Genomic DNA, 20,504 nt, shown 5'->3' with positions numbered 1-20,504 from the left:
TCCAATGAGAAGGACCGTGTTCCAAAGTTTGAGACTCACAACCAATAAATGGCATTGTGCACCAACGAATGAAGCTCAGTGCCACTGAGTGAGTCTGTGCTCCAAGGATTAAGACTGAAACGAGTGAGGCTTTGAACCATGATGTGGTACTATCAGCAAATAAGTTAGGCTGTGTACCGTAGTGTGGGACTTTCATCAAATGAGTGAGTCTGTGCTTCAGGAAGTAACACATGAAAATGTGAGTGAGATTGTGCTCCACAGAGTGAAATTCACCACCAATTACTGAGGGTCTCCTCGTTACTGACTCACTACTGTGCTCCCTTGTGTGCCACCCTCTGGTGTGTGGTTGGTTACTCATTCATCACTTGCCAGCTGGTCATGCCCTTAAAGTTTCTTGATGTCTGTCCGTTGCAGCTTCTACCTCTGATACAAGTCTACTTCCGCACACACGACTTCAGAGCAGCGGCGGCTCCTCAGCTATGGCAGAGGAGTGTCGCCCCAACCCAGTTTAGAACCTGTATTATTATCATTTTATTTTTCTTGTGCCGAGTCTTGGAGGCGAAGCCATGGGGGAGTGGTGGGTATTTTTGTCAGTGTGCATGACGGTTTGGCCGTCCATCTCAGGCCGGCTAAACTGTCATGCGCACTTAAGCTCCTGCCTACCCCAGCTACATTGCCGGGTTGGAGAGAGCAAGCACAGGCTCCCAATCTGTCTGATGTGCAAATTCACGGTGCTCAGGCCAATCCTGATGCTGCGCTCATTAATGAGAACAGCCGCAGGGCAGTCTGGAAGCCTGTGCCTGCCTCCAGTGGAGAGGAAAAGAAGAGTGTGATGCTAGAGGGCATTCATTTTTTTTATTTGTCGCTGCCCCCTCCCATGCACCCTCCCCGCCTGACTCCCACTGTACCACCTCTTTTTCCTGACACGTGCCGCTCCTGCTTCAGAGCATGGGATAAGGATGCATTAACACAATATACTTAATGTTATAGATTTATATATGACATTGTGTTCTGAATTGGAGGGAAATTGACATTTGCACACAGATGTTGCCCCCCTCCCATAGAAATTCCAATAAAGAGAAATTGCACACAAAATAGCACCAAACAAGTGATCCAGAGTTTAGAGTTTTATTGGACATTCATTGATTGTATATATTCTTTACACACAAGAAATTCCTATGCTAGTATATGGTATACCGTTTTCACACACAATGCACTAGTAGAGAAGAATTACTGCGGCCATGTTAAAAGTACACCACCAACAGCTACGTATGTACAAGTGTAGATACTAGCAGCTAACACCCTCCCCACCACCCATCGGATCCCCTCCCTTGTTTTAATATGGCACTCGAGGTTTGAGAGCACAGAGCTGGGGGTGACTGAAGTGAAAGAGAATATGGGATCCTGTTCCATCTGCCTGCAGCACCTCCTTGTTCCCTTGATCCTTCCAATAGCTGCTGCCTGCGCACCATGCAATGGAGGTCTACCCATTGGACATTGTGATCGCCACTTTCTACGACTCCTGTCCGCCAAGGTGCCTCCATGCTGCATGAAGGACCGCGTGGCCTTCATTCTGCCCCAGTGATTCATCTCTAGCATATTTCCTAATATATTTCCTAAGAAGATGGCGGATCTTTGCATTCACCCATCTAAAGCACATGAGCTCCATGTAAGAATGATCTCAGCCGTATGAAGGATGACAATGTGGTAACAATAGAAATACCCAAGTGCACAGATTTAGCTAACAGTTTCAAGAATATCTTTCCTACATTTTCAATTTGTGAGTATCAAACTTTTAGCTTTGTATTTGAGAGAAAATAAAAATACAGGCAATATGGAGAAAACGGAGACAAACTCTTGCTCTGGCAGACAGAGCCCCTAAAATCCCAAGTGAGTCCGCGGAGAGACCATGTCGGTGATGTAGGGGCCAACACCTGATTGGTGGAGGAATAGTGCATCAGGGAACAGAGTCCACCCCTGATTTCCCCCATGGAATAATAAATGCCTTATGACGAATGTATACTTCTGCAACGTGGCTCTTACACTGCAATACAATCACAACGTGGTCGTTACAACGACCGCGTTGTGACCACGCATTGCCATTACAACGCAAGTCGTTACAACGACTTGCACTGGATGGCGTGCATGTTGTGTGAGTTAAGCTATGATTTGTTTGGATGAATGTTATTTTCATATAGGATTTTAAAAAATGTTGTTCTTTATATTTTCCCGGTCATGCCATGTCTCTGTTCAACCTAGGATTAGCAGATTTACATCAGTGGTCGTTGTTTTGCTAGAGAAAGTAACCCTATCTAAAACAAAAAAACGTATAAAGTATGTAGACTTGAAGAAAACAGGCAGTTCAGAGGTGAAATATGGGTCCCACTGAAGCAGTCTCACCTTATGACGTAGGCCTGGGGGACGGCCACTGAGGTAGAGGAAAATGGCTAATTCAGGCACGGGCCACTGGGTACTAGAAAAGCATATGTTACAGAGGCCTTGAAAGACTACTTAAATATAAAAAATTGTTTTTTATTCTCATTATGCAATGCACACTCAAAGAGGGATAACTTCTGTCACACTGCTGTAATTTGGACTACAAAGGAGTGATGGCGACCACCATAGGACATGCACTTGAATGAGGGTTGCCTCCAAAGAAAAGTGAGGGAAAATTACCACTTCAAGTTCATTTACGTGTATACAGACGTTTCAACATAAACCGATGTACTATATTGTCAAAATGCACTAAAAAACGTTCTTGCACATATGCGGGGCTATTCACAAAGGTAACTTACACTTGTAAGTAACTTTCACATGTGACTTTACTCTTACACTTCTGAGTAACTTTACTGCTTTTGGCTGTTCATAAAATCTTAGTGTAAAGTTCCTCAAAAGTGTAAACTTACACAGCTCCAACCCCTGAACAAGGGTTTGGAGCCAAACTTATAAATGTAAGCTACTACTGCCAAAAATGAAATAGTAGTTTAGTCCAACACCACACATGGCCAACCACTGATACAGTAACACCCTCTCATAGAAACGAATGGAGGTAGTTACTTAAAATAAAGCACTATAGAAAATAATCTTAAATGTAATTACAATAATTAAAATAGTTAAAAATAAATATAATTTAGTGTTAAAAAATTATCAAAAAATAAAACATTTGTTATTTAATTACAAAATATTTTAACAACCCTTTTTGAATTGATAAATTAAAATAAGATTGCATGTTAGTACAACATAAATAAGTTACTTAGAATTAATTCTATACATCATTTTTAATAATCCTTAGAGCATGATTAAAAATATTATTTTTACTTCAGGTGGAAATGTATTTTTTATTTTAAACTTCAGAAAAATAATTTCAATTTATTGTAATATTTAAATTAATTACAAATGCATTAATTATTAAATTATTAGTGCTGTAGCATTTTTTCTTTTGTTCCACATTTAAAATATATTTTACAATGAAATATAACATCTAAATATTTTTTACTAACTTTCACAATGTTTAACAAACCTTTTCTAGCTGTCCATATACTTTACCATATAGAGATCTCAACTAGGGGTGCAGAGTCTCCCTAGGGTAAAGTATAAGGAAAAGTAAAAAGGTTTATTTAACTAAAAGAAAATAAGTTAAAATCGTTTCATGCTAAATATTATGGTATATTAATTTTATATATATCTATATTGAATGTAAACCATAAGCAAAAACATGCTATAGCTCTATTAACTTAATTTTGAATTAACTTGTGGCTGGCCATTTGTGATGCATGACTTACTGTAGGTCTAGGCAATAATTTACTATTGTTTTGAGTCAATTTCTGGCTGTAGTAACTTTGAGTTTGAGAATAGCAATGGGATTATTCTCTGGTCGGTGGATGCATGTCCTTTCCTAAACCCCCCTAACACTCCCTAATGCCCCTCCCTACTTCTCTTAATCCCTTTTTCTTTAGTCATTAGCATTCACCATTTTTACCGTCATTACCCTCTCTCCCTCCCACAATTATTGCTAAAACATATACGCGCGCTTGCGGAGACTTCACAGTCACAGCGAAAATCTCAGCACACAAAAAGATAGGAGAGGTGGTGGTGTAAGTTTTGCATGTCACTTTGCAAATAGTATTTTTTTGTACGTTTGTAGCACTATTGTAGCACTATATACATACTACAAAACGCAGCTTGTGAATCGGCCCCATGCTATTTATTTCACGGGAAGTTTGTGTTAAATATCACTTGAAAAAAACACAATTCTCTCTAGGCTTTATTTGTTGATGTGACTTTTTTGACAGGAGACCCAATCTCTTTGTGAAAAAACATAATTTGTAGACAACATGGAAAAATATTAGCAACTAAATGGATAAAACGTCCCTCGATTTTAAGATAGCATTTTTGTTGTAGAAAATGCTACTTAGAGTGAATTTAATATTAAAATGAATGAACTCCCTGCTGGACTGGTTTAATTGTCACACCGCATTGGTTGTAGCAACACCATTTTGTTCATGCTGCTTCATTCATCCAGAGGAAGCTGCTGTCAAAAACAGATCTCTGAAGCTGGAAAGCTTGGAAATGTATTATTCCATCAGCCAAATTAAGATACATAGGGGCTTGCGCCACCCGTACGTCACTTTTCCCATGTTAAAAATGAAGCAAAAGTGGCGCAGGAGGCTTGTAAATAAGCCCCATAGTTCTTGATTTTCTTAAAACGATATCTAAGCAGCCAAGTACTTAGGCACTCGACACTGACCACCTTTCCTAGTATTTGAGCTGTATATAATGCCTGCTTCTTGCAGTGCATGTGTGAGGGATCCCTTAGGGGAGTGGAACCTTGTTCGAATTTGGAAAAAATGTGCCAAACAAAATTGTAGGAATTTTTCAAAGGACAACAATTTATAGACTGTTATAAAATTAACAATAATACAGAAACTGCCTTGAAAATATGACCATGTGGATGTGTAGGAATCAGTAAGTTATTAATTGTTTGCATAATTGGCTATAAAAGAGAGAAAGAGCTCGAATAATTCTTGGGTTTTGTGAAAAAGGGAAATTAATTTACATATCTGGTGCAGTTACTGCATGAAATGAACCCATTGTTTTGAAATCACTGTGTATAAAGCAGGACTTGATTACTCTTATGTTGAAATTTTAATTTGGCTAATTACATCGCTGATGGTATCTAGCTGTTTAATCATTCGTGCAATTGATTCACAGTGTGATTAGTATTGTAATTAGCAGGTCCCATGATGTTTAATGGCTACCCTCCGCCAGTCCCCTCTCCCCACTGCCACCCGCCCACCCCCGCCACCGTGGATAGAAACAGAACTGCACTTCCGGCTGTACTCAATGAGCAACTCCCCCCTTTTTTCCATAGAATCTCAATGAATACATATGTTTACATTGGAAGGCCTGCGCTGCCCTTGCATAGCTATGGACCTGGATTAACCGCTTGCTGGAAACCTTTTACTGCTAAACATGTCCTTTGACCACTTGAGGTTTCCCCTAAACAAGGCATACTGAAGCCGGCTTGATGGAGGCGAGGAATCTACCGCTCTGTGTCTTGTATGGAATGACTGCCAAACTAATGGATGTAAAGATGGTTGTACTAGATTTCATTGTCTGAAATGCCTATTAGGAAGGACATTAAGGGGGCATCCATTAGAGGATCCGGAGCATTTCCCTTCAAGAGGAATGTATATGGTCTCCCTTCCTAGTATATCTGGTAGTCACAAAACATTGAAGAGATTGTGGTCCCACAGAAGCATAACGGAATAGAACAAAAATGTGTGGTGATGTGACAATGCTCTAAGAAAAGACAATAGTCAGCTAAAATGTTTACAGGCCATGAACCATCAAATGACAGCCAGATATTACTCAGAAAGATATTTACATCACAAACCATGCTTTGCCATTTAGACACAGCGTTAGCCATCTATGGAAGTCTGAATCCATCAGTGCGACAAGCCTTCAAGTAATATTTCATTAAGCTATTTTAATGCTGATTTTACACATAACAACGTCACAATTTCCAATAGCCTCTTGGCGCTGTTTCATTCATCAAACTATAATATTGGGTTGCCACTGCTCGAGGACGTCTCTGGGGATCTGATAAATGCCAGCTGTGACCATCCAATAATGAGCATTCAGAACCAGACACTGGATGGACCAGCAACCCGCTCCTAAAAACATTGTTGTTAATCTGTAATTTCTGGACATCAGATCCCAGGTTGGGTGAAGAACCTGGGACTCTGGAAAAGTGTTACAGAGAGAGTCACATTAAAGTAGAGAACTGTAGATGCACATACCAGACTAAATTTTCTTCAATGGGATGGGGGTAAAGTTATGGCTAATGAAGGCGAAGACTTGAGCTGCCAATAAAAGAGAGTGATCAGAGTTCCACTTAGAATCAATGGTTCAAATAATCCGCCTGCAAGGGACAGTATAGCTTTTTGGCTGAAACAAAATGGCCTGATAATGATATTGAAATTCCTAAAGCTATGATTGACTAAGAAGCCATGCCAACAACTGCCCTGAACAAAATAGTCTAACATTAATGAGGTCTTATTTAGGGCAAACACTTGTTGATCAATGGGACGTAGGACATTTGAGATTGACAGGGGTATTCACAAAGGACACTTACACTTGTGGCTATTTTACATGTGTAGGTTTACTCTTACACTTTTAGGGAGATCTCAGCCCTGCAGGTAGATATTTATCCATGGTAAACTATAGGGAACAGTGAAAAATCTTTATTAAACTTGAAAATAATGAGTAAAACATTTTTATGTTAAATATTAATGTAATGTAGTTTCACATATTTATTTTAAGTCTAGAGCATATTCATAAAAATGCTGTAGCATTTTGAATTAAAATCTAATTACTTAAAATGTATTCATTTAAAATAAAATTATTTTTCTAAAAATGATATTAAAAATAATCCAACTTGAAGTTATAAAAATATTTGTAGCATGTATTACAGAAAACTAAAAGTGATGTAAATAATTTTTTCATTACATTGTAATAAAAATATTACATTATGTTTTAATTAAGAAAGGTTATTACAATATTTTAAAATAAAATAATACATATGTTTTATATTTAGATAATTGCTGTAACGCTAAACAAATGTCTTAATATTTTTAAATAGTATAAATTATTTTATTTTATTTAACATTATTTCCTATGTGGTTTTGTTTTACCTCCCTACCACCATTATTTTCTCTGGGAGGGTGTTGCAGTACACATGGTAGGCCATGTGTGGTGTCGGACTTAGTCCATCTCTGACCTGGAATACATTTACTATTTTCTGCATCCTTTTTGGCTGTAGTAACTCTAGAAGTGCAGTTTGTGAATAGCAATGGGCTTACTCTTTTTGTGGATGGGTGGACTAACTTTTGTTAAACCCTTTGTCCAACCTAAGTCCTTCCTTACTCCTTCTTAATCCCCTCTGATTTAGTAGTAAGCATGCCCCTTTTTACAGCCACCCACGTGGTCTCTCCCACAATTACTACTAAGGGCCCGATTCCGATCTGGGTCGGAAAGCTCTGCAACCGAGCCGGATCGGGAGTGTTTTCCGACTGGCCCGGACTCCTGCAGTCCGATCGGACAAGTACGATGCGGCAGCATGCTGCCAGACTCGTTTCGGTTGGACTCCCATAGAAGTCAATGGGAGCGGGTTGTACGACGAGTACATGGGCTCCCATTGACTGAATGGGTACGTCTCGCACAAGGGTGCCCCATACAGTGGGTAGGCGTCGGTGCCATCTGCACCTTACATGCCTGTGTTGGGGAGACCATTGGGTCTCCCCCTGTGTCAGAGTCGTAAGGCTGCGGGTGACAGGGGGTCCGACGCGAACCCCTGAAGACCGCTTCCCGGAGCATTTACGTGTCGGAGGCTCCGACTCGATCCGGCTGTCCGAACCGTGCATCGTACTGGCTCGGTCGTAAATAGCCTCCATTGCACGGCACTGTCTACTTACGGACGAGACGTACGGAGCGGTTTGGACCCGGAAACGATTCAGTCGGCGAATATCGCGTTGCTCGCATCGTACTTGCTCGCTCGTACAGCTGTACGAGTCGGACAAAAAACACGCGTACGGCTCGTACTTTTTCCAGCCGGATCGCGTTCGGAGCCCTTCCGAGCGAGATCGGAATCGGCCCCTAAGTAGTAAATTTACATGTGTGAGGATCTCCCCATAAAAAACCAAGAAGGTTGGAGGTGGAGATTAACACTTGTAGGTTGTGATTAACATTTGTGTTGTAATTTGTACTACTGTAGTACATCTTTAGATGCTCCAAAATGCAGTTTGTGAGAGTCCTGTATGATTGGCATCAGATCTCTGGCAGAGTGCAATATTAGAGTGCTTAAGTGGACAACATTGTGTACCGAATGTTCATAGGACAACTGGAGTAAAGTCTGGTGCTGAGTAATGCAACCTCTGAAAGGCCAGACACTCCAGTGTTATTTTGGGTGAAAGGGGACGCAACTGTAACAAGGGTTTAATGATAGTCAACAAACAAAATTTTGTAGGCCTAATCTGTGGTTTACTGTGACCAAGAGGCCCTTGGTAACATCATATCCAGGATTTAAGCCAGGCCTGCACTAGTGTTTGTCGGCTTCTCAACAGCACTGCCGTCTGTCTTTTTGGAAGCTATGTTAGTTCAAGGAGAGGAGGAGCAAGCCTGGTCTCTAACTGAGGCTTCGTATCTCATGACAACATCACATTTTCTATTTCTGTCAGCTTTGCTCTAGTGCTACCTACATGACAGCTTTGATGGGAACATGCCAGAAGGAAAACCCTGCTAATTGAGGCCAGATGCTTCATGTTGTATTGGGAGAAAAGGAGCAAAGCAAAGATGCAAAAAGATAGCAGAGATAGAGAGATTAACCAAGATTTGATCTTTTCTGAGGCAAGCCCAGTTAGAGCTGTTTGATATGCTGTCTCCTCCAGGCTTGGGATTTTGACTACCATTCCAGTGCACAGCACATGTTTGCTCATCAGTCTTTTTTGAGTTTGATCGGAGTTTTTTAGTTTTGCCTTGACTGCAGTTCAGACAGAGCATATTCCCACAGATACCTGGAGTAAACTTTGTCCTGCTTAAATTGAATGTTGCCTCCTATAGTAGTGATTTGATGTGTACACACTTTAGCACATGTGGAAGGTGGATGCCTGGGGGGTAGATATTGTAAATTTGATATCTGTGGAAGATGCAGGATAAAAAGCACTGGAGGCCTAAAGCTCCCCACAGTAGTAAACATCCCCATCTCTCTTCTACAATCAGCATTAAGGGTGTCTTCTTGAGGTACAGGAACCCTGTTCAGTAGTTTGCCTCTCTGCCAAGGCAGCCCTGGATGACCATTTCAATGGTGGTGTTCAGCAGATGAAGAACTGGGCCGAGACCACGTGCATGTTGCATGCTTTGGGTATCTATCTACTGTAACAACATCACCAGTTAACCAGAGGAGATCACATTCCTAACAAATCAATTTAGTTTTTAGCGATTAGAGTAAGAAGGTCTTTCTTGAGCGTGCATCGTTTAGGAGACCGCTGAGCACCACAGAGATAGGGTTTTGGGACCACTAGACGTTTAGAATGCATTTTGGTTACTAATATTCAGTGGCATCCAAGAACAAGTGACCCTAGGGCAAATGTTTGCCTAACTGTGTAGTCTATCTATTGAATATCTGGTCCCATCCACCATAAAAGAATATGGGGCTGTAACAATGCTAAAAGAAACCAGCAAACAGTACCTGAGCCACTTCTTGTCAGAACAGGAGGTGGCTGATCTAACATGAATGTCCGGCAGAGGTACAGAAATAGGGGGCGGGGGTCAGGCGAAAGGTAAGTCCTGAGTAATTTTCCCTGTTCAACCCAATTACTCATCTGCGAATTGACGCGTTCAATGCATCTCACTGTGTGTGCAATGGCAGGCTCATGCAGTATTTACAGAGCCAATTTTACGGCTCTGTTAAGAACTGTTGACTCAGCGAAAGGAGAATAAAATGAATCCACTGTCAGGGAGATAAGGTATGAGGCTAGGCTCGCATCGGGGCCATCCGAGGAAGAATGACCAAAATCCATCATTGAAACACGCCTGCTCCTCAATTCCCTGCGAGGGTTCCAAAAGCAGTGGGCAGTGTTCTGAGAGCTCAGCAGTCAGGGCTGCCTGGGGTTGTATAAAGCAGCAAAGGCATCTAAGGCTGATGCAAAGTGCAGTGAAGAAATACATCAGCCCAGGAATCCACATTGTTTGTGCTGTAGTTTCAGCCAAACTAAGAGACGTATGTAGAGTTGGTGGATGGGTTACTCCATCACAAATATGACGGACATCCTGTCCACTTTATTACAAGATCATTACATCTTATGGTACCTTAAATAAGGAAATTGAGGTATATGTCATGTTTGTGACGGGGAAACAGTGGCGTAACGAAACTTGAGGGCCCCCTCCCCTCCAAAGTACATAGAGGGCCCTCCCCGGACCCAGTCAGGAGTTCTTAGTCCAGGGGCCTGCCGCTTGTGCACAGTGCCCAAGGGGGGGCCCTGGAGCTCGGGCCCCCCATACTGCAGAGACTGTGGAGGCTACTGTTAGACCACTGCGGAGTAACCAGTCCCCATAAAACTCAAACACAGCCCCGAAGTTACATGATGGGCAAAACAGGACCCTCTCACCTCTCCTGTATTGTGATTTTCAGTTTCTTACATTCTATTCTGTGATGTTGACAAATTGCAAAACAGAATCTTTGACACTGTTTCAGGCCAGTTTGCATTAACATAATCCTTAACTTTGGACCTAGATTCAATGCAGCTTCGTAGTAGAAGCAAATGAGTTATCATATTCTAGAGCTAGATTACAAGCAAAAGTCCTACATTTACAATTTGTGTGAATTTGTTTGACTTTTGGGAAATGGTGGGGAAATGACTAATATCAGTGTGGCTGCATTTTTTGTTAATTAATTTATGGGATGATCTGTTTTTTCCAATATCTTTCAGAACGGGTATATAGCACACGTTTTAAATGGATCACCTCTGTTTCCCACCCCCAACTGGGCAACTCTTCTGATTTGGTAGAGTTACAGTGTGCTTTGCGGGGTTATGGCTGTCACTCACTTTAAAAAAACTTAGATTACAGCTTCGAGTTCCAGAACTGTATCTGCTCTCACAGACACGATACTCTGAGAACTGCCTACATGGCCTGCCCCTCAAAAGGATGCATTTATTGCTGAACAGGTAGTAAGGAGTCAGAGGTGGTATGGCTTGCTTTGACATGGATGATTAGTAGTTTGTACTGTTATTTATTGTTTCATGGACATGATCATGAGCTGACAGTCTCGTGAACTGGTTGAAATACTCAAAAGTTGAAAGTGGTGATGGTGGATTGGCACAGATCTTTTTCAATTTACTCTATTGAACACAAAAAGTGGTGGTGACCATGAAATTATAAATGATTGCTATTAGCTATTCTAGATGATAAGGATTTGTCACAGAGTATCATGAATTGGCACATTTTATCATGAATTGAAGTTCATGATCATTAGTCGATGAGGATAATAAGTATTTGAGCATGGATGTTGATGGGCTGAGCTGTGCGATTATGTGTTGCCTTGGATTCTGACTTGCTGATGATCCACAAAAGTGGATTCAGCTAAACATGAGGGATTACCCATCAACATGACAGATGATACGACCAGGATGGATGATCTTGAGTTGTTGTAGATGATCACAAGTTAACAGTGATACACATGATAGAGCAATGAATCAAGCACATTGTCATAGTTGATTTTAAGATGGTACAGATCATTATGAGTTGAGTTCGCATGGAAGATCATAAGTTGTCATAGCTGATGATTGGTTGGTGTAGATGATATTAAATTAAGGTAGATGGTAATCAGTTGCCCATATTAACATAAGTTAAGCTTCACTGGCATGGACACGAGCTGATGGAGCTTTCACTGTTTGGATAACTAACCACTAACAGCCAAAATGTTGCACTAATGTCCCAGAGCTGGGAGAGATGACCATGGGCATGAATCGACGACCATAATTTGACATATTTTTATACTGACTGGGCATTGAGTGTCATGAGTGGCTTGAAGGAACCCAAGTTAGTATGGATGAGCATAACCTGGTATAGATGACTGTCTATTGGCACAGACGATCGTGACCTGGTGCGGATGACTCTCTGTGGATCATCATGGACTGAAGGGATGCTTATGGCAATGAACATAAAATACATGGTTGGTTGTTGTGTCAGTTTAAGTCGTAAGTACATACGTATAAGAGAGAATATAATATGCTTCCTTACTGGATAAGATTTGAAACACCTGTTGGAAATTAAAAGGAACAAAGTAAGTTTATCACTTCAAAATTATCTTAATTACTGTTTGTTTTCAGTTGGGGTCCTTATATGCATTCTTTCCAAACAAATCAGATTTTCTGTTTTAAATGCAAGGACATTTGCAGAATAAAAAGAGCGTGCTTTGTTTTCTGCAGTGAGAACCAGAGTATTTGGAACTATTTTTCACACCAGATATTTCAAGATGAGGCAAAATCAGTTTCCCAGTGATTATGGGGCAACTGCACTGTATATGATCTAGTTCATGAATACGCTTGAGTATGTATTTAAGAAGCATTTGTTATCTGCAAATTTCTCAGCTAAGAGCAAAATAACATAGTTTTGGTTTACTCTCATCATTCAACAAAAACAAAGATGTTGATGGTATGGCTGCTTTCAGTGGACTCTTGATCTAACCACAACAGAAAGTGTCCATCTGCATACGTTCTGACATCAATGCATGATCGAATAAAACATCTCTTCCAGAGGCGAAAAACGTAAGTATGTTTGGTGCCCTCAGTTCTTTTCCTGCATCTCCATGTTATTTATTCCCTTGGGTATTGCAAAGTTTAGCGATAACACATGTATGGCTCCTATATATTCAAATGGCAGCCATTTTGAAAGTTCATTTTGGAAGACTACTGCCATGGCTGAAGGTCCAGAGGACTGACTGGTCCTTTGGTTGGCCATCATGTCCTATGACGGCGAAGGCTTTGGGGCGGCTTTTAAGAGGCTCTGCAAAACCGCCCTTGGTGAGTTGAGGTGATGTTTTCTCAGTTTGGTTATTGTGATGGACTCACTGACACAGGTTGGCATCCAGATCTCCTTGGGCGTGTCCTGGAAGAGCCTCACCTGAGTTTCAGGTAGGAGAGAAGATCTCCCTGCTCCAGTGTAGGGTTCTCTGTTAAATATGGATTTTGGGGCGGTGGTAACTGGTGCAAACATGATTTGTTCTCATCAGGCCCCACTCAAAACTGTTCCCATTCAGACAATCAGTTACAGCAGGAACCTGCAAAGTCATTGCATTATATACAATTCTTCAATATTGTTTCAATACCAGATCATAAGTTCCTCAAACAAGACTGTTAAGCATGTGTCCACTTTGCCCCCTACAGTGAGATGAAGATACACTTGACATAAAAATGTCCCTTTAAGCACAATATAACCGCTTGCTTGGCCTCAGTATATGCCACAGAGACTTGACATTACATTTGCAAATGGTGATTGCATCCAAAGCTACCTTTTATGCCACTAGATTGGCAAGAGCGGGGAGAATGCTGGCTTTTCGAAACCCCTGCATTAAATCTACACCCCATCCTTAGACTAACAAGTTGATATCTTTATTTGAGGGATTTGGAGAGTGCAACAAATTACCAACAGTTCTTGTAGCCTACCCCCAATACTGATAGTTTCAGTAAATGGTGTCCTCAAGAGCTTTTTTCACCGTCCCTGTCATGTTAATGGAATATGCTTAATTTTGCAGCATCGGGAGAAGCTTATAATTAATCTGAGGGTCCTCTGGATTGGCGTGTGAAACAAGGTTAATACATGTGATACCCTGGGCAGTGTTGAGGACTATGTCTTGGGGTGTCGCAATCCAGGCCTAATTTTGAGAACATACACATCAAGTGGTATGAGCATAATCGTTATAAAACTCTGGCTTGTAAATAGTGCTCCTAGACCTAGGTCAGGCATGCCTTTTCTACAAAAAGCAGGTACTCTGAGATATATCCTCACCATGCTTAGGCTTACTATGCCTGCACAGCTGGAAATAATTACTCACTTTGACCTAACAGAAAGCCAAGTTCAATAAACAAGTTTTGAGTAGGTATTCTGTAAATGTCTTGTGCCCTAGACCCGATAAAGACTCAAACTGTCATGGGACACGGCAAGGACAGGGTATGTGAGATATTAAAATGGGCCCAGTTAGAGTTGACAACAAACTCTAACTATACCCATTATAGAGAGCAGAGTCACTACACTGAGCATGTTCAACTATAGACAGTTTGGCTGATCAAGCAATGGAGTTGTTGACTTTATGCAAAATGCAGACTAAAGATGAGATCCTGACTGCAAGTCTATGTATCTTATATTGAACATTTTATTTTCTATAAAGACTGTTGTAGGGGATTTTAGGAGGATAATATCACACTTCTCCTGGAATTTTCAAAAGCTCCACTACAATATCCTATATGCATTGAGGGGTCAACACAGTAGTCCTCGCATGTATGGGGACTGGGTTGAAAATTGATGGACTCAAATGCTCAGATGGTTGGTTGGACAGAAGCTGAACCATTTTGAGACTTTCCACGTGGCTACCTACAGTCTTTACTTGCTTTAGTTTTTCATCACCTAAAAAGTCGGCTAGGGCAAAGGAAGCAGATTTGTGGCCAACCGGACATTGAATGGAGGGTGTTGACCAACCCAGCAGTCAGCCTTTTGGAATCTAATTCAAGAAAAAAAGTCTTTTGCATGAATAAAGCCTGCCTGACCTGGTGACTGTCTTAATCAAGCAGTAACAGGTGCAGACCTTCAGAGAAGAAGAGCCTTTAAGATTCAATATTGAACAGAGAACCAAAATATCTGACTTATTGAACTCATGCTCCTTTTCAGTAAGCTCGAATAAATCCAGTAGTAAAAAAATGTGGTTTTGAAAATGAAATAAGACAGATATAGAACAGAGGGGAAAAGTGTTTTATCAAGTAGGGGCCAGGGATAAGAATTTTACGATGGCTGAGGCGACTGAATTTCAGACTGGAGGTTCAAAAGGATTCTCACATCATCAGTTTCCTGATGGAAGGTATATGGCAGTAGAGTCATTCAGCATCCTAGAAAAAGACAAAGTAACTTACATAACTTCCATTCAAGATTATTAAGAAGACAGAAATATGGATTCTTAATTTAAGACCACTTGCTCATTGCATCCACAGTTTTTCCAATTCTGATACTGGGGTAATCTCGGGTGTAAACATTTTGCAGAGTTCACTGGTCAATTTACCATGGCACCTATTACCATTGCCTGCTCCAAGCAAGGAACACAAGGGGAACCTGTATGTGGGTGAAAAAGATGAAAGAACTTTAAAGCTGATTGCTGAGTGCACATCGAAGGAGAACCACAGGTTTTAATACCGCTGTGGAAAAGGGTCAGAAGATAAGAATACAAATCATGTTCGATTTGTAATTGGGTTGTATTATTTCACCCAGACAGTTGTGGAGGAAGGATCCCACTATTGAATCACTTTACATTAGTCCAGTAGAGCTCACCCATCCTCAGCATAGCAACATAGTCATTGTACTTGCCGACTAAATGCAGATAAAACTGTGTGTCATCTGGACAGAATTGAAGGGTAAGACATGAGTGATGAAGCAAACCCTGAAAAAAAACAAATGCTTGTTATTTAAAATGGGAGACAGGGGAGCTCTGATGGACTCTACAACATACCTTTGCATTAAGCAAATTGCTCCTATGTGAGTGAAACAGGAATGGACAGTCTGAAGGTCTCCGGGCGTTGACTCCAACCTATCAGAAAGAATACTACACTATCGGTTGATGGGTAGAGGAGGGTGAGCATATGAAGATGACCATCGTGTACACAAAGGATGTCTCATTGCATGAGCCAGGAGTGGTCCCTGCGAGGAAATCATATGATGCAGAGCAGGCATGATACTATTCACCCATGTCTTGATCAGAAATCACAGCCTTGAATGAAACACGCTATTAATTGATGTGGTCTTGGTGGAATTACATGCTAAACACCAGTCATGGTCCTAACGGAATCACATGTAGAAGAGTGAGTGCTTTCTGGCTGAATATAAAGAGTGGGAGTGGTACTGACCAAATCGCACGCAGATAACCAGGCACAGTTTTACTAATAATGAATTTGAACCACATGTTTAAGTGCAAGTATGATATTGACTGAATAATGGGCCTGGTCTTGACCGAGTCGCACTGAGAAAAGTGGTTGCAGCACTGACCGAATCACTGACCGAATCACACATTGGAAGTCGGGCATTGTCGTGACTGAACTACATACTGAAGAGTGGGCTCGGTCCAGATTGAATCACACACGGAAAAGTAGGCATGATGCTAACTGAATCACACGTTGGAAAGTGAGCATGTTCCTAACTGACTCACGCTAAAGACTTGACGCAGAACACACTGAATTACATGCTGGAAAGTGAGCATGCTCCCGGCTGACTCACCAGTTCAGGAGCATGTTTTATGCATTGATCGGTTTCAGTAGTTTGATGAATTTCTCAACTACATATGGTCACCACAGAAGGTTTGCACTTGGGTTAAAAATGGTAAAAAGTGTAGAGTGTTTTTTTTAACTGGGCTGGTGCTATGTCAACCAACATAGAAGAAGTAAGAAAAATAGCGTGAACACATTTGACCACAAATAAATCAGAAATGTAATCACCAGAAAAGAGGACCTTTTTGGCCAATATTCCATGGTTTTAGACTGTTCCCTAAGAAAACCAAAGATAACCTGAAAAAAGGGGCTAGAGACCATAACACAAGAGGTGTTAGAAGATCCAGGTGTAGGATTTGTATGAATTAATCTTAAAGATCAAGGATCAATGGAGTGTGGAAGAGCCTGTAGAGCTTCTAATAGCAGAGACTTTTCAGGTCCGGGCTGCAAGAGAGTAGATGGGTGATGGGTTCACTTCAATTCATCATCCACCAGAGATGGGGTACATTAGGTGACTATGAGAAAGCCAGGAATAGACAGTATTATTATGTTCAGTACTGTTGTGACAATAAGCAGGAAAATCAGGAGACTGTGGGCCTGGCCAAGCATTTTGTTACTGCAAAGACCCATTTAGAGGAAGTATTGTGCTCCTCCTTATTTATGTTCTACGTTGGTTCCAGCCCACTCCCATTTGCATCAGGTGTTATTGGTGGCTGATGGGATGTCGTGATTTATTCAAAAGAACTTTCACGTGCCCCTTCATGCCTTCTTTTATAAGGTTGCTGAAAATATTTGGGTATTGTCTGCCAACAGAAAAAGACTAAACTGAAAGAACTTCATTAGGTGTGGCCACTATATCATGTATAAAGTAACAACAATGTGGACAGAATGGAGGCTTGAAGAACTCCACAAGAACACGATCTGACAGAAAAAGTTCAACTGGTCAATGTTATTGCTCCAGAAATCTATGGACGACTGAAAGTTGCAGATTCTAAGCAAGCAGTTGGTCAGCTCTCCCTTATGATGGCAGATGCCACTGAGTCCCATCTCCTCATACAGCCCTTTCACTTTTCAGTAAGTAGGAGATGATCAAACATTACCAAACTTTGTTCCCGGTATTACCAGAGAATTCAATTGCTCTTATGTACTCAGTTCCCTGTCGTGCACTATTCCATTGCGAGCGTTTTGAGCTAGAAGGTGATTTTGCCTTCCACATCACAGACAAAATGTAGGTATATATCGGATGTTGCACCAATACCACTGCAAATGTTTTTGGGTACCACTAACCAGAGGACACTGTGTTACTCAAAGACTTTGGCATTTGGGGATATCCTTGCAAACTCACCTTTTATTATCCTAGCTGAGGTAGGTACCTCTTACACACATCCTAGGATAATTAACTTGCCAATGGGGAGCAGATAGAATAGTGATGAGAACGGTACCAGTGGCACTGTGTGGTAAGGTGGGACGACCAGCTCTTGGTTTGCTGAAAGGAAAGAAGCAAATTCTAATAGATTTCCTGTTCTAGGCTTTTCACCTCTTCTTAAGCAAGCAGACCAACCAAGTAAGGAAGCGCTGAGATTTGGAAACACACCTTGTAAATCTTTCTTTGGATTTGTTACTTTTTTCTTGCCTCCCCATCCTCCTTCTTCTCTTTTTCATTTGACACTCATTCCCATACCTTGCCTCTTCCATGTTATTACTGTAGATTGACAATTCTTTACATATTGTTTTTCGGATACACAAACACAAAAAAGTGGTTAGTAATACACAGGCATTGACAAAGGATAGCGTCAAAGCCCTTCTCTATAAATCATCATCAAATATCAAGGAACAATGCTCCGGAGCAAGAGTGTTTTGCATTCCCCATTTCTTGCTTCCACCCCCAAACTTTGAAATTACTGAAAAGCATCCTTGTGCAGTCATTGAAGGTGGGGAGGATCATGTACAGAGTGGGGGTTCCACGTATGGCACAGTGTGTTCCTTGTTAATGTGTAAAGTGCTACAGCGTAGTTACGAAGCGTGGGAATTCTTCCCCCTGCTTTGCTTTTACCTCGTGGCACCTATGTTCTTGTAGTGACACATTAGAAGGTGCTTAAAGGTTTTCTTGAAGGTGGCATTGCAGAGGGCATAGCAAGCAGGGTTGATAGTGCTATTAATGTAGCAAAGCCAGTAGCCAATCGTCCACACTGTGTTGGGTACACAGCTTGCGCAGAAGGTATTTATCAGGACCATCACATTGTAAGGTGTCCAGGTGATTATAAATGCCAGCAGAATGGCCAAGATAGTCCTTGTCACCTTTTTCTCCCTGGATGGAGGAAGCTTCTTTTTGACCGGCTGCTTGGTCATCTTGACAATTTTGCGAGCCACTGTCTTCTGCTTCTCTTCACCATTCCTCCCATTGGCGCCGGGTACTATTTCCACCATTGTGTCGGCAGTGGCGATGCAGTCCCCCTTGGGGGACTTGGTGACAATGCGGATACAAGACAGCTTGGAGTTCGATGCCTTTGAGTTGGTTTCAGCGACAGAGGCCCTGGAGATCATAGTTGAAGGTTCCTCGTCCTTGACATTGGATGCCACAATGCTGACCGAGGTGGAGTCATTGGAGATTTCCTTCTCCTCGCCAGACCCCTGGACGCAGTTCCCTGCTGCATTATCACCGGTGGCTTTGCCGTTCTGAATTTTGCTATGCTCGAGTCCATCTCCAGTGACAGCGATATTATTGTTGTTCGGCTTCACTATATTTCCTTGCACAAGGCTGGGAGAAATTGGGTCCTGGCTAGGAGTTGGCTCTTTCTTGTTATCCTTCTTTACTCTGCTCTTGCTGGCACGGGATATCTGCCAGTACAAGATGGACATAATGATGACAGGCAGGTAGAAAGCCGCAATAGCAGTGCCAAAGGTAACTGCAGCATTGGAGAAAAATTGAATGTAGCACTCCCCATCTGGTACTGTCCTCCCACCGACGATGAACTGCCAGAAGAGAATGGCAGGTGCCCAGAGGACGAAGGAAAGTACCCAGGCAGCCGCAATCATCATGCCAGCCATCTTGGTGGTACGCTTCACTGGGTATGACAGTGGCTTGGTGACACAGAAGAACCTGTCGAAGCTAATGATGAGAAGGTTCATGACAGATGCATTGCTTACAACATAGTCAAGAGCAAGATACAGGTCGCAGACCACTGGACCCAGGGGCCAGTAGCCGATCACAGTATAGAGCGTGTATAGGTTCATAGAGAACACGCCAATGATCAAGTCTGCGCATGCCAGGCTGAACAGGAAGTAGTTGTTCACAGTCTGCAGGTGGCGGTTAACTTTGATGGAGACCATGACCAGAATGTTGCCAATGATGGTCACCAAGCTGAGGGATCCGGCCACAAGAACAATGAAGACCACCTCCACCGTCTTGTAGGGGCTTCCCCGTATCGTCCCATTCCCAGCAACGCTTGCATCACTTGAGTTATTCATGACTAAGTCTTACAGAGGGAGCTCGGTGGCTGATTTTCAGGCAAGCCTGCAAGAGAAAAGAAACAAAGGGTTACAGTGGCGGAGGAGGCATGATCTGAAGATTCAGCAGACGACACTGGCAGAAACAAACAAGTACACATAAAACAAGCATTTGCAATGCAATCAATCTCGCCTTTGGGACCTTATATGTATTTATCTATGCAGCATGCTGAAGTGATTCCGGTATTTTACTGACCTCTGCTGGTCGTTTTCTATCAAGAAAGTTAAATAGAGACAGTTGCCAGAAAAAAAAAAAGAAAGTCCCTAAGCAGAAAGCAATTCTGGTATTTTACTGACTTCTACTAGTCGTTTTCTATCAAGACAGTTGAATAGAGGCAGTTGAACAAGCAGAAAGCAATTCTGGTATTTTACATACCTTTAATGGTCGCTTTCTATCAAGACAGTTAAAAAGAGGCAGTTGAACAGAAAAAAACAGTCCCTAAGCGAAAGCAGACAAGTCCTAGGGCTGATCTG

At 41.7% G+C, this 20,504-nt stretch overlaps 1 protein-coding gene across 3 annotated transcripts in view; it reads right to left on the bottom strand.

Moving 5' to 3' along the window:
• Positions 1-1,114: 1,114 nt before the first annotated feature.
• The window catches only part of CHRM2 (cholinergic receptor muscarinic 2), a 629,935-nt gene continuing 610,545 nt past the window's right edge, over positions 1,115-20,504 (bottom strand). For all 3 annotated transcript variants that reach the window (XM_085651999.1, XM_085652001.1, XM_085652000.1), the window contains one exon: positions 1,115-20,037. In XM_085651999.1, the coding sequence (XP_085508125.1) occupies positions 18,573-19,991 (1,419 nt within the window). In that variant the 5' untranslated portion in view covers positions 19,992-20,037 and the 3' untranslated portion in view covers positions 1,115-18,572. The remainder of the gene's footprint in view (positions 20,038-20,504) is intronic.

Source organism: Triturus cristatus, chromosome 4_1, assembly GCF_964204655.1.
Source record: "Triturus cristatus chromosome 4_1, aTriCri1.1, whole genome shotgun sequence".
NCBI classification, from domain to species: domain Eukaryota; kingdom Metazoa; phylum Chordata; class Amphibia; order Caudata; family Salamandridae; genus Triturus; species Triturus cristatus.
The sequence above is the reverse complement of the archived record's forward strand: the minus strand, read 5'-3'. Positions and strand labels throughout refer to the sequence as shown.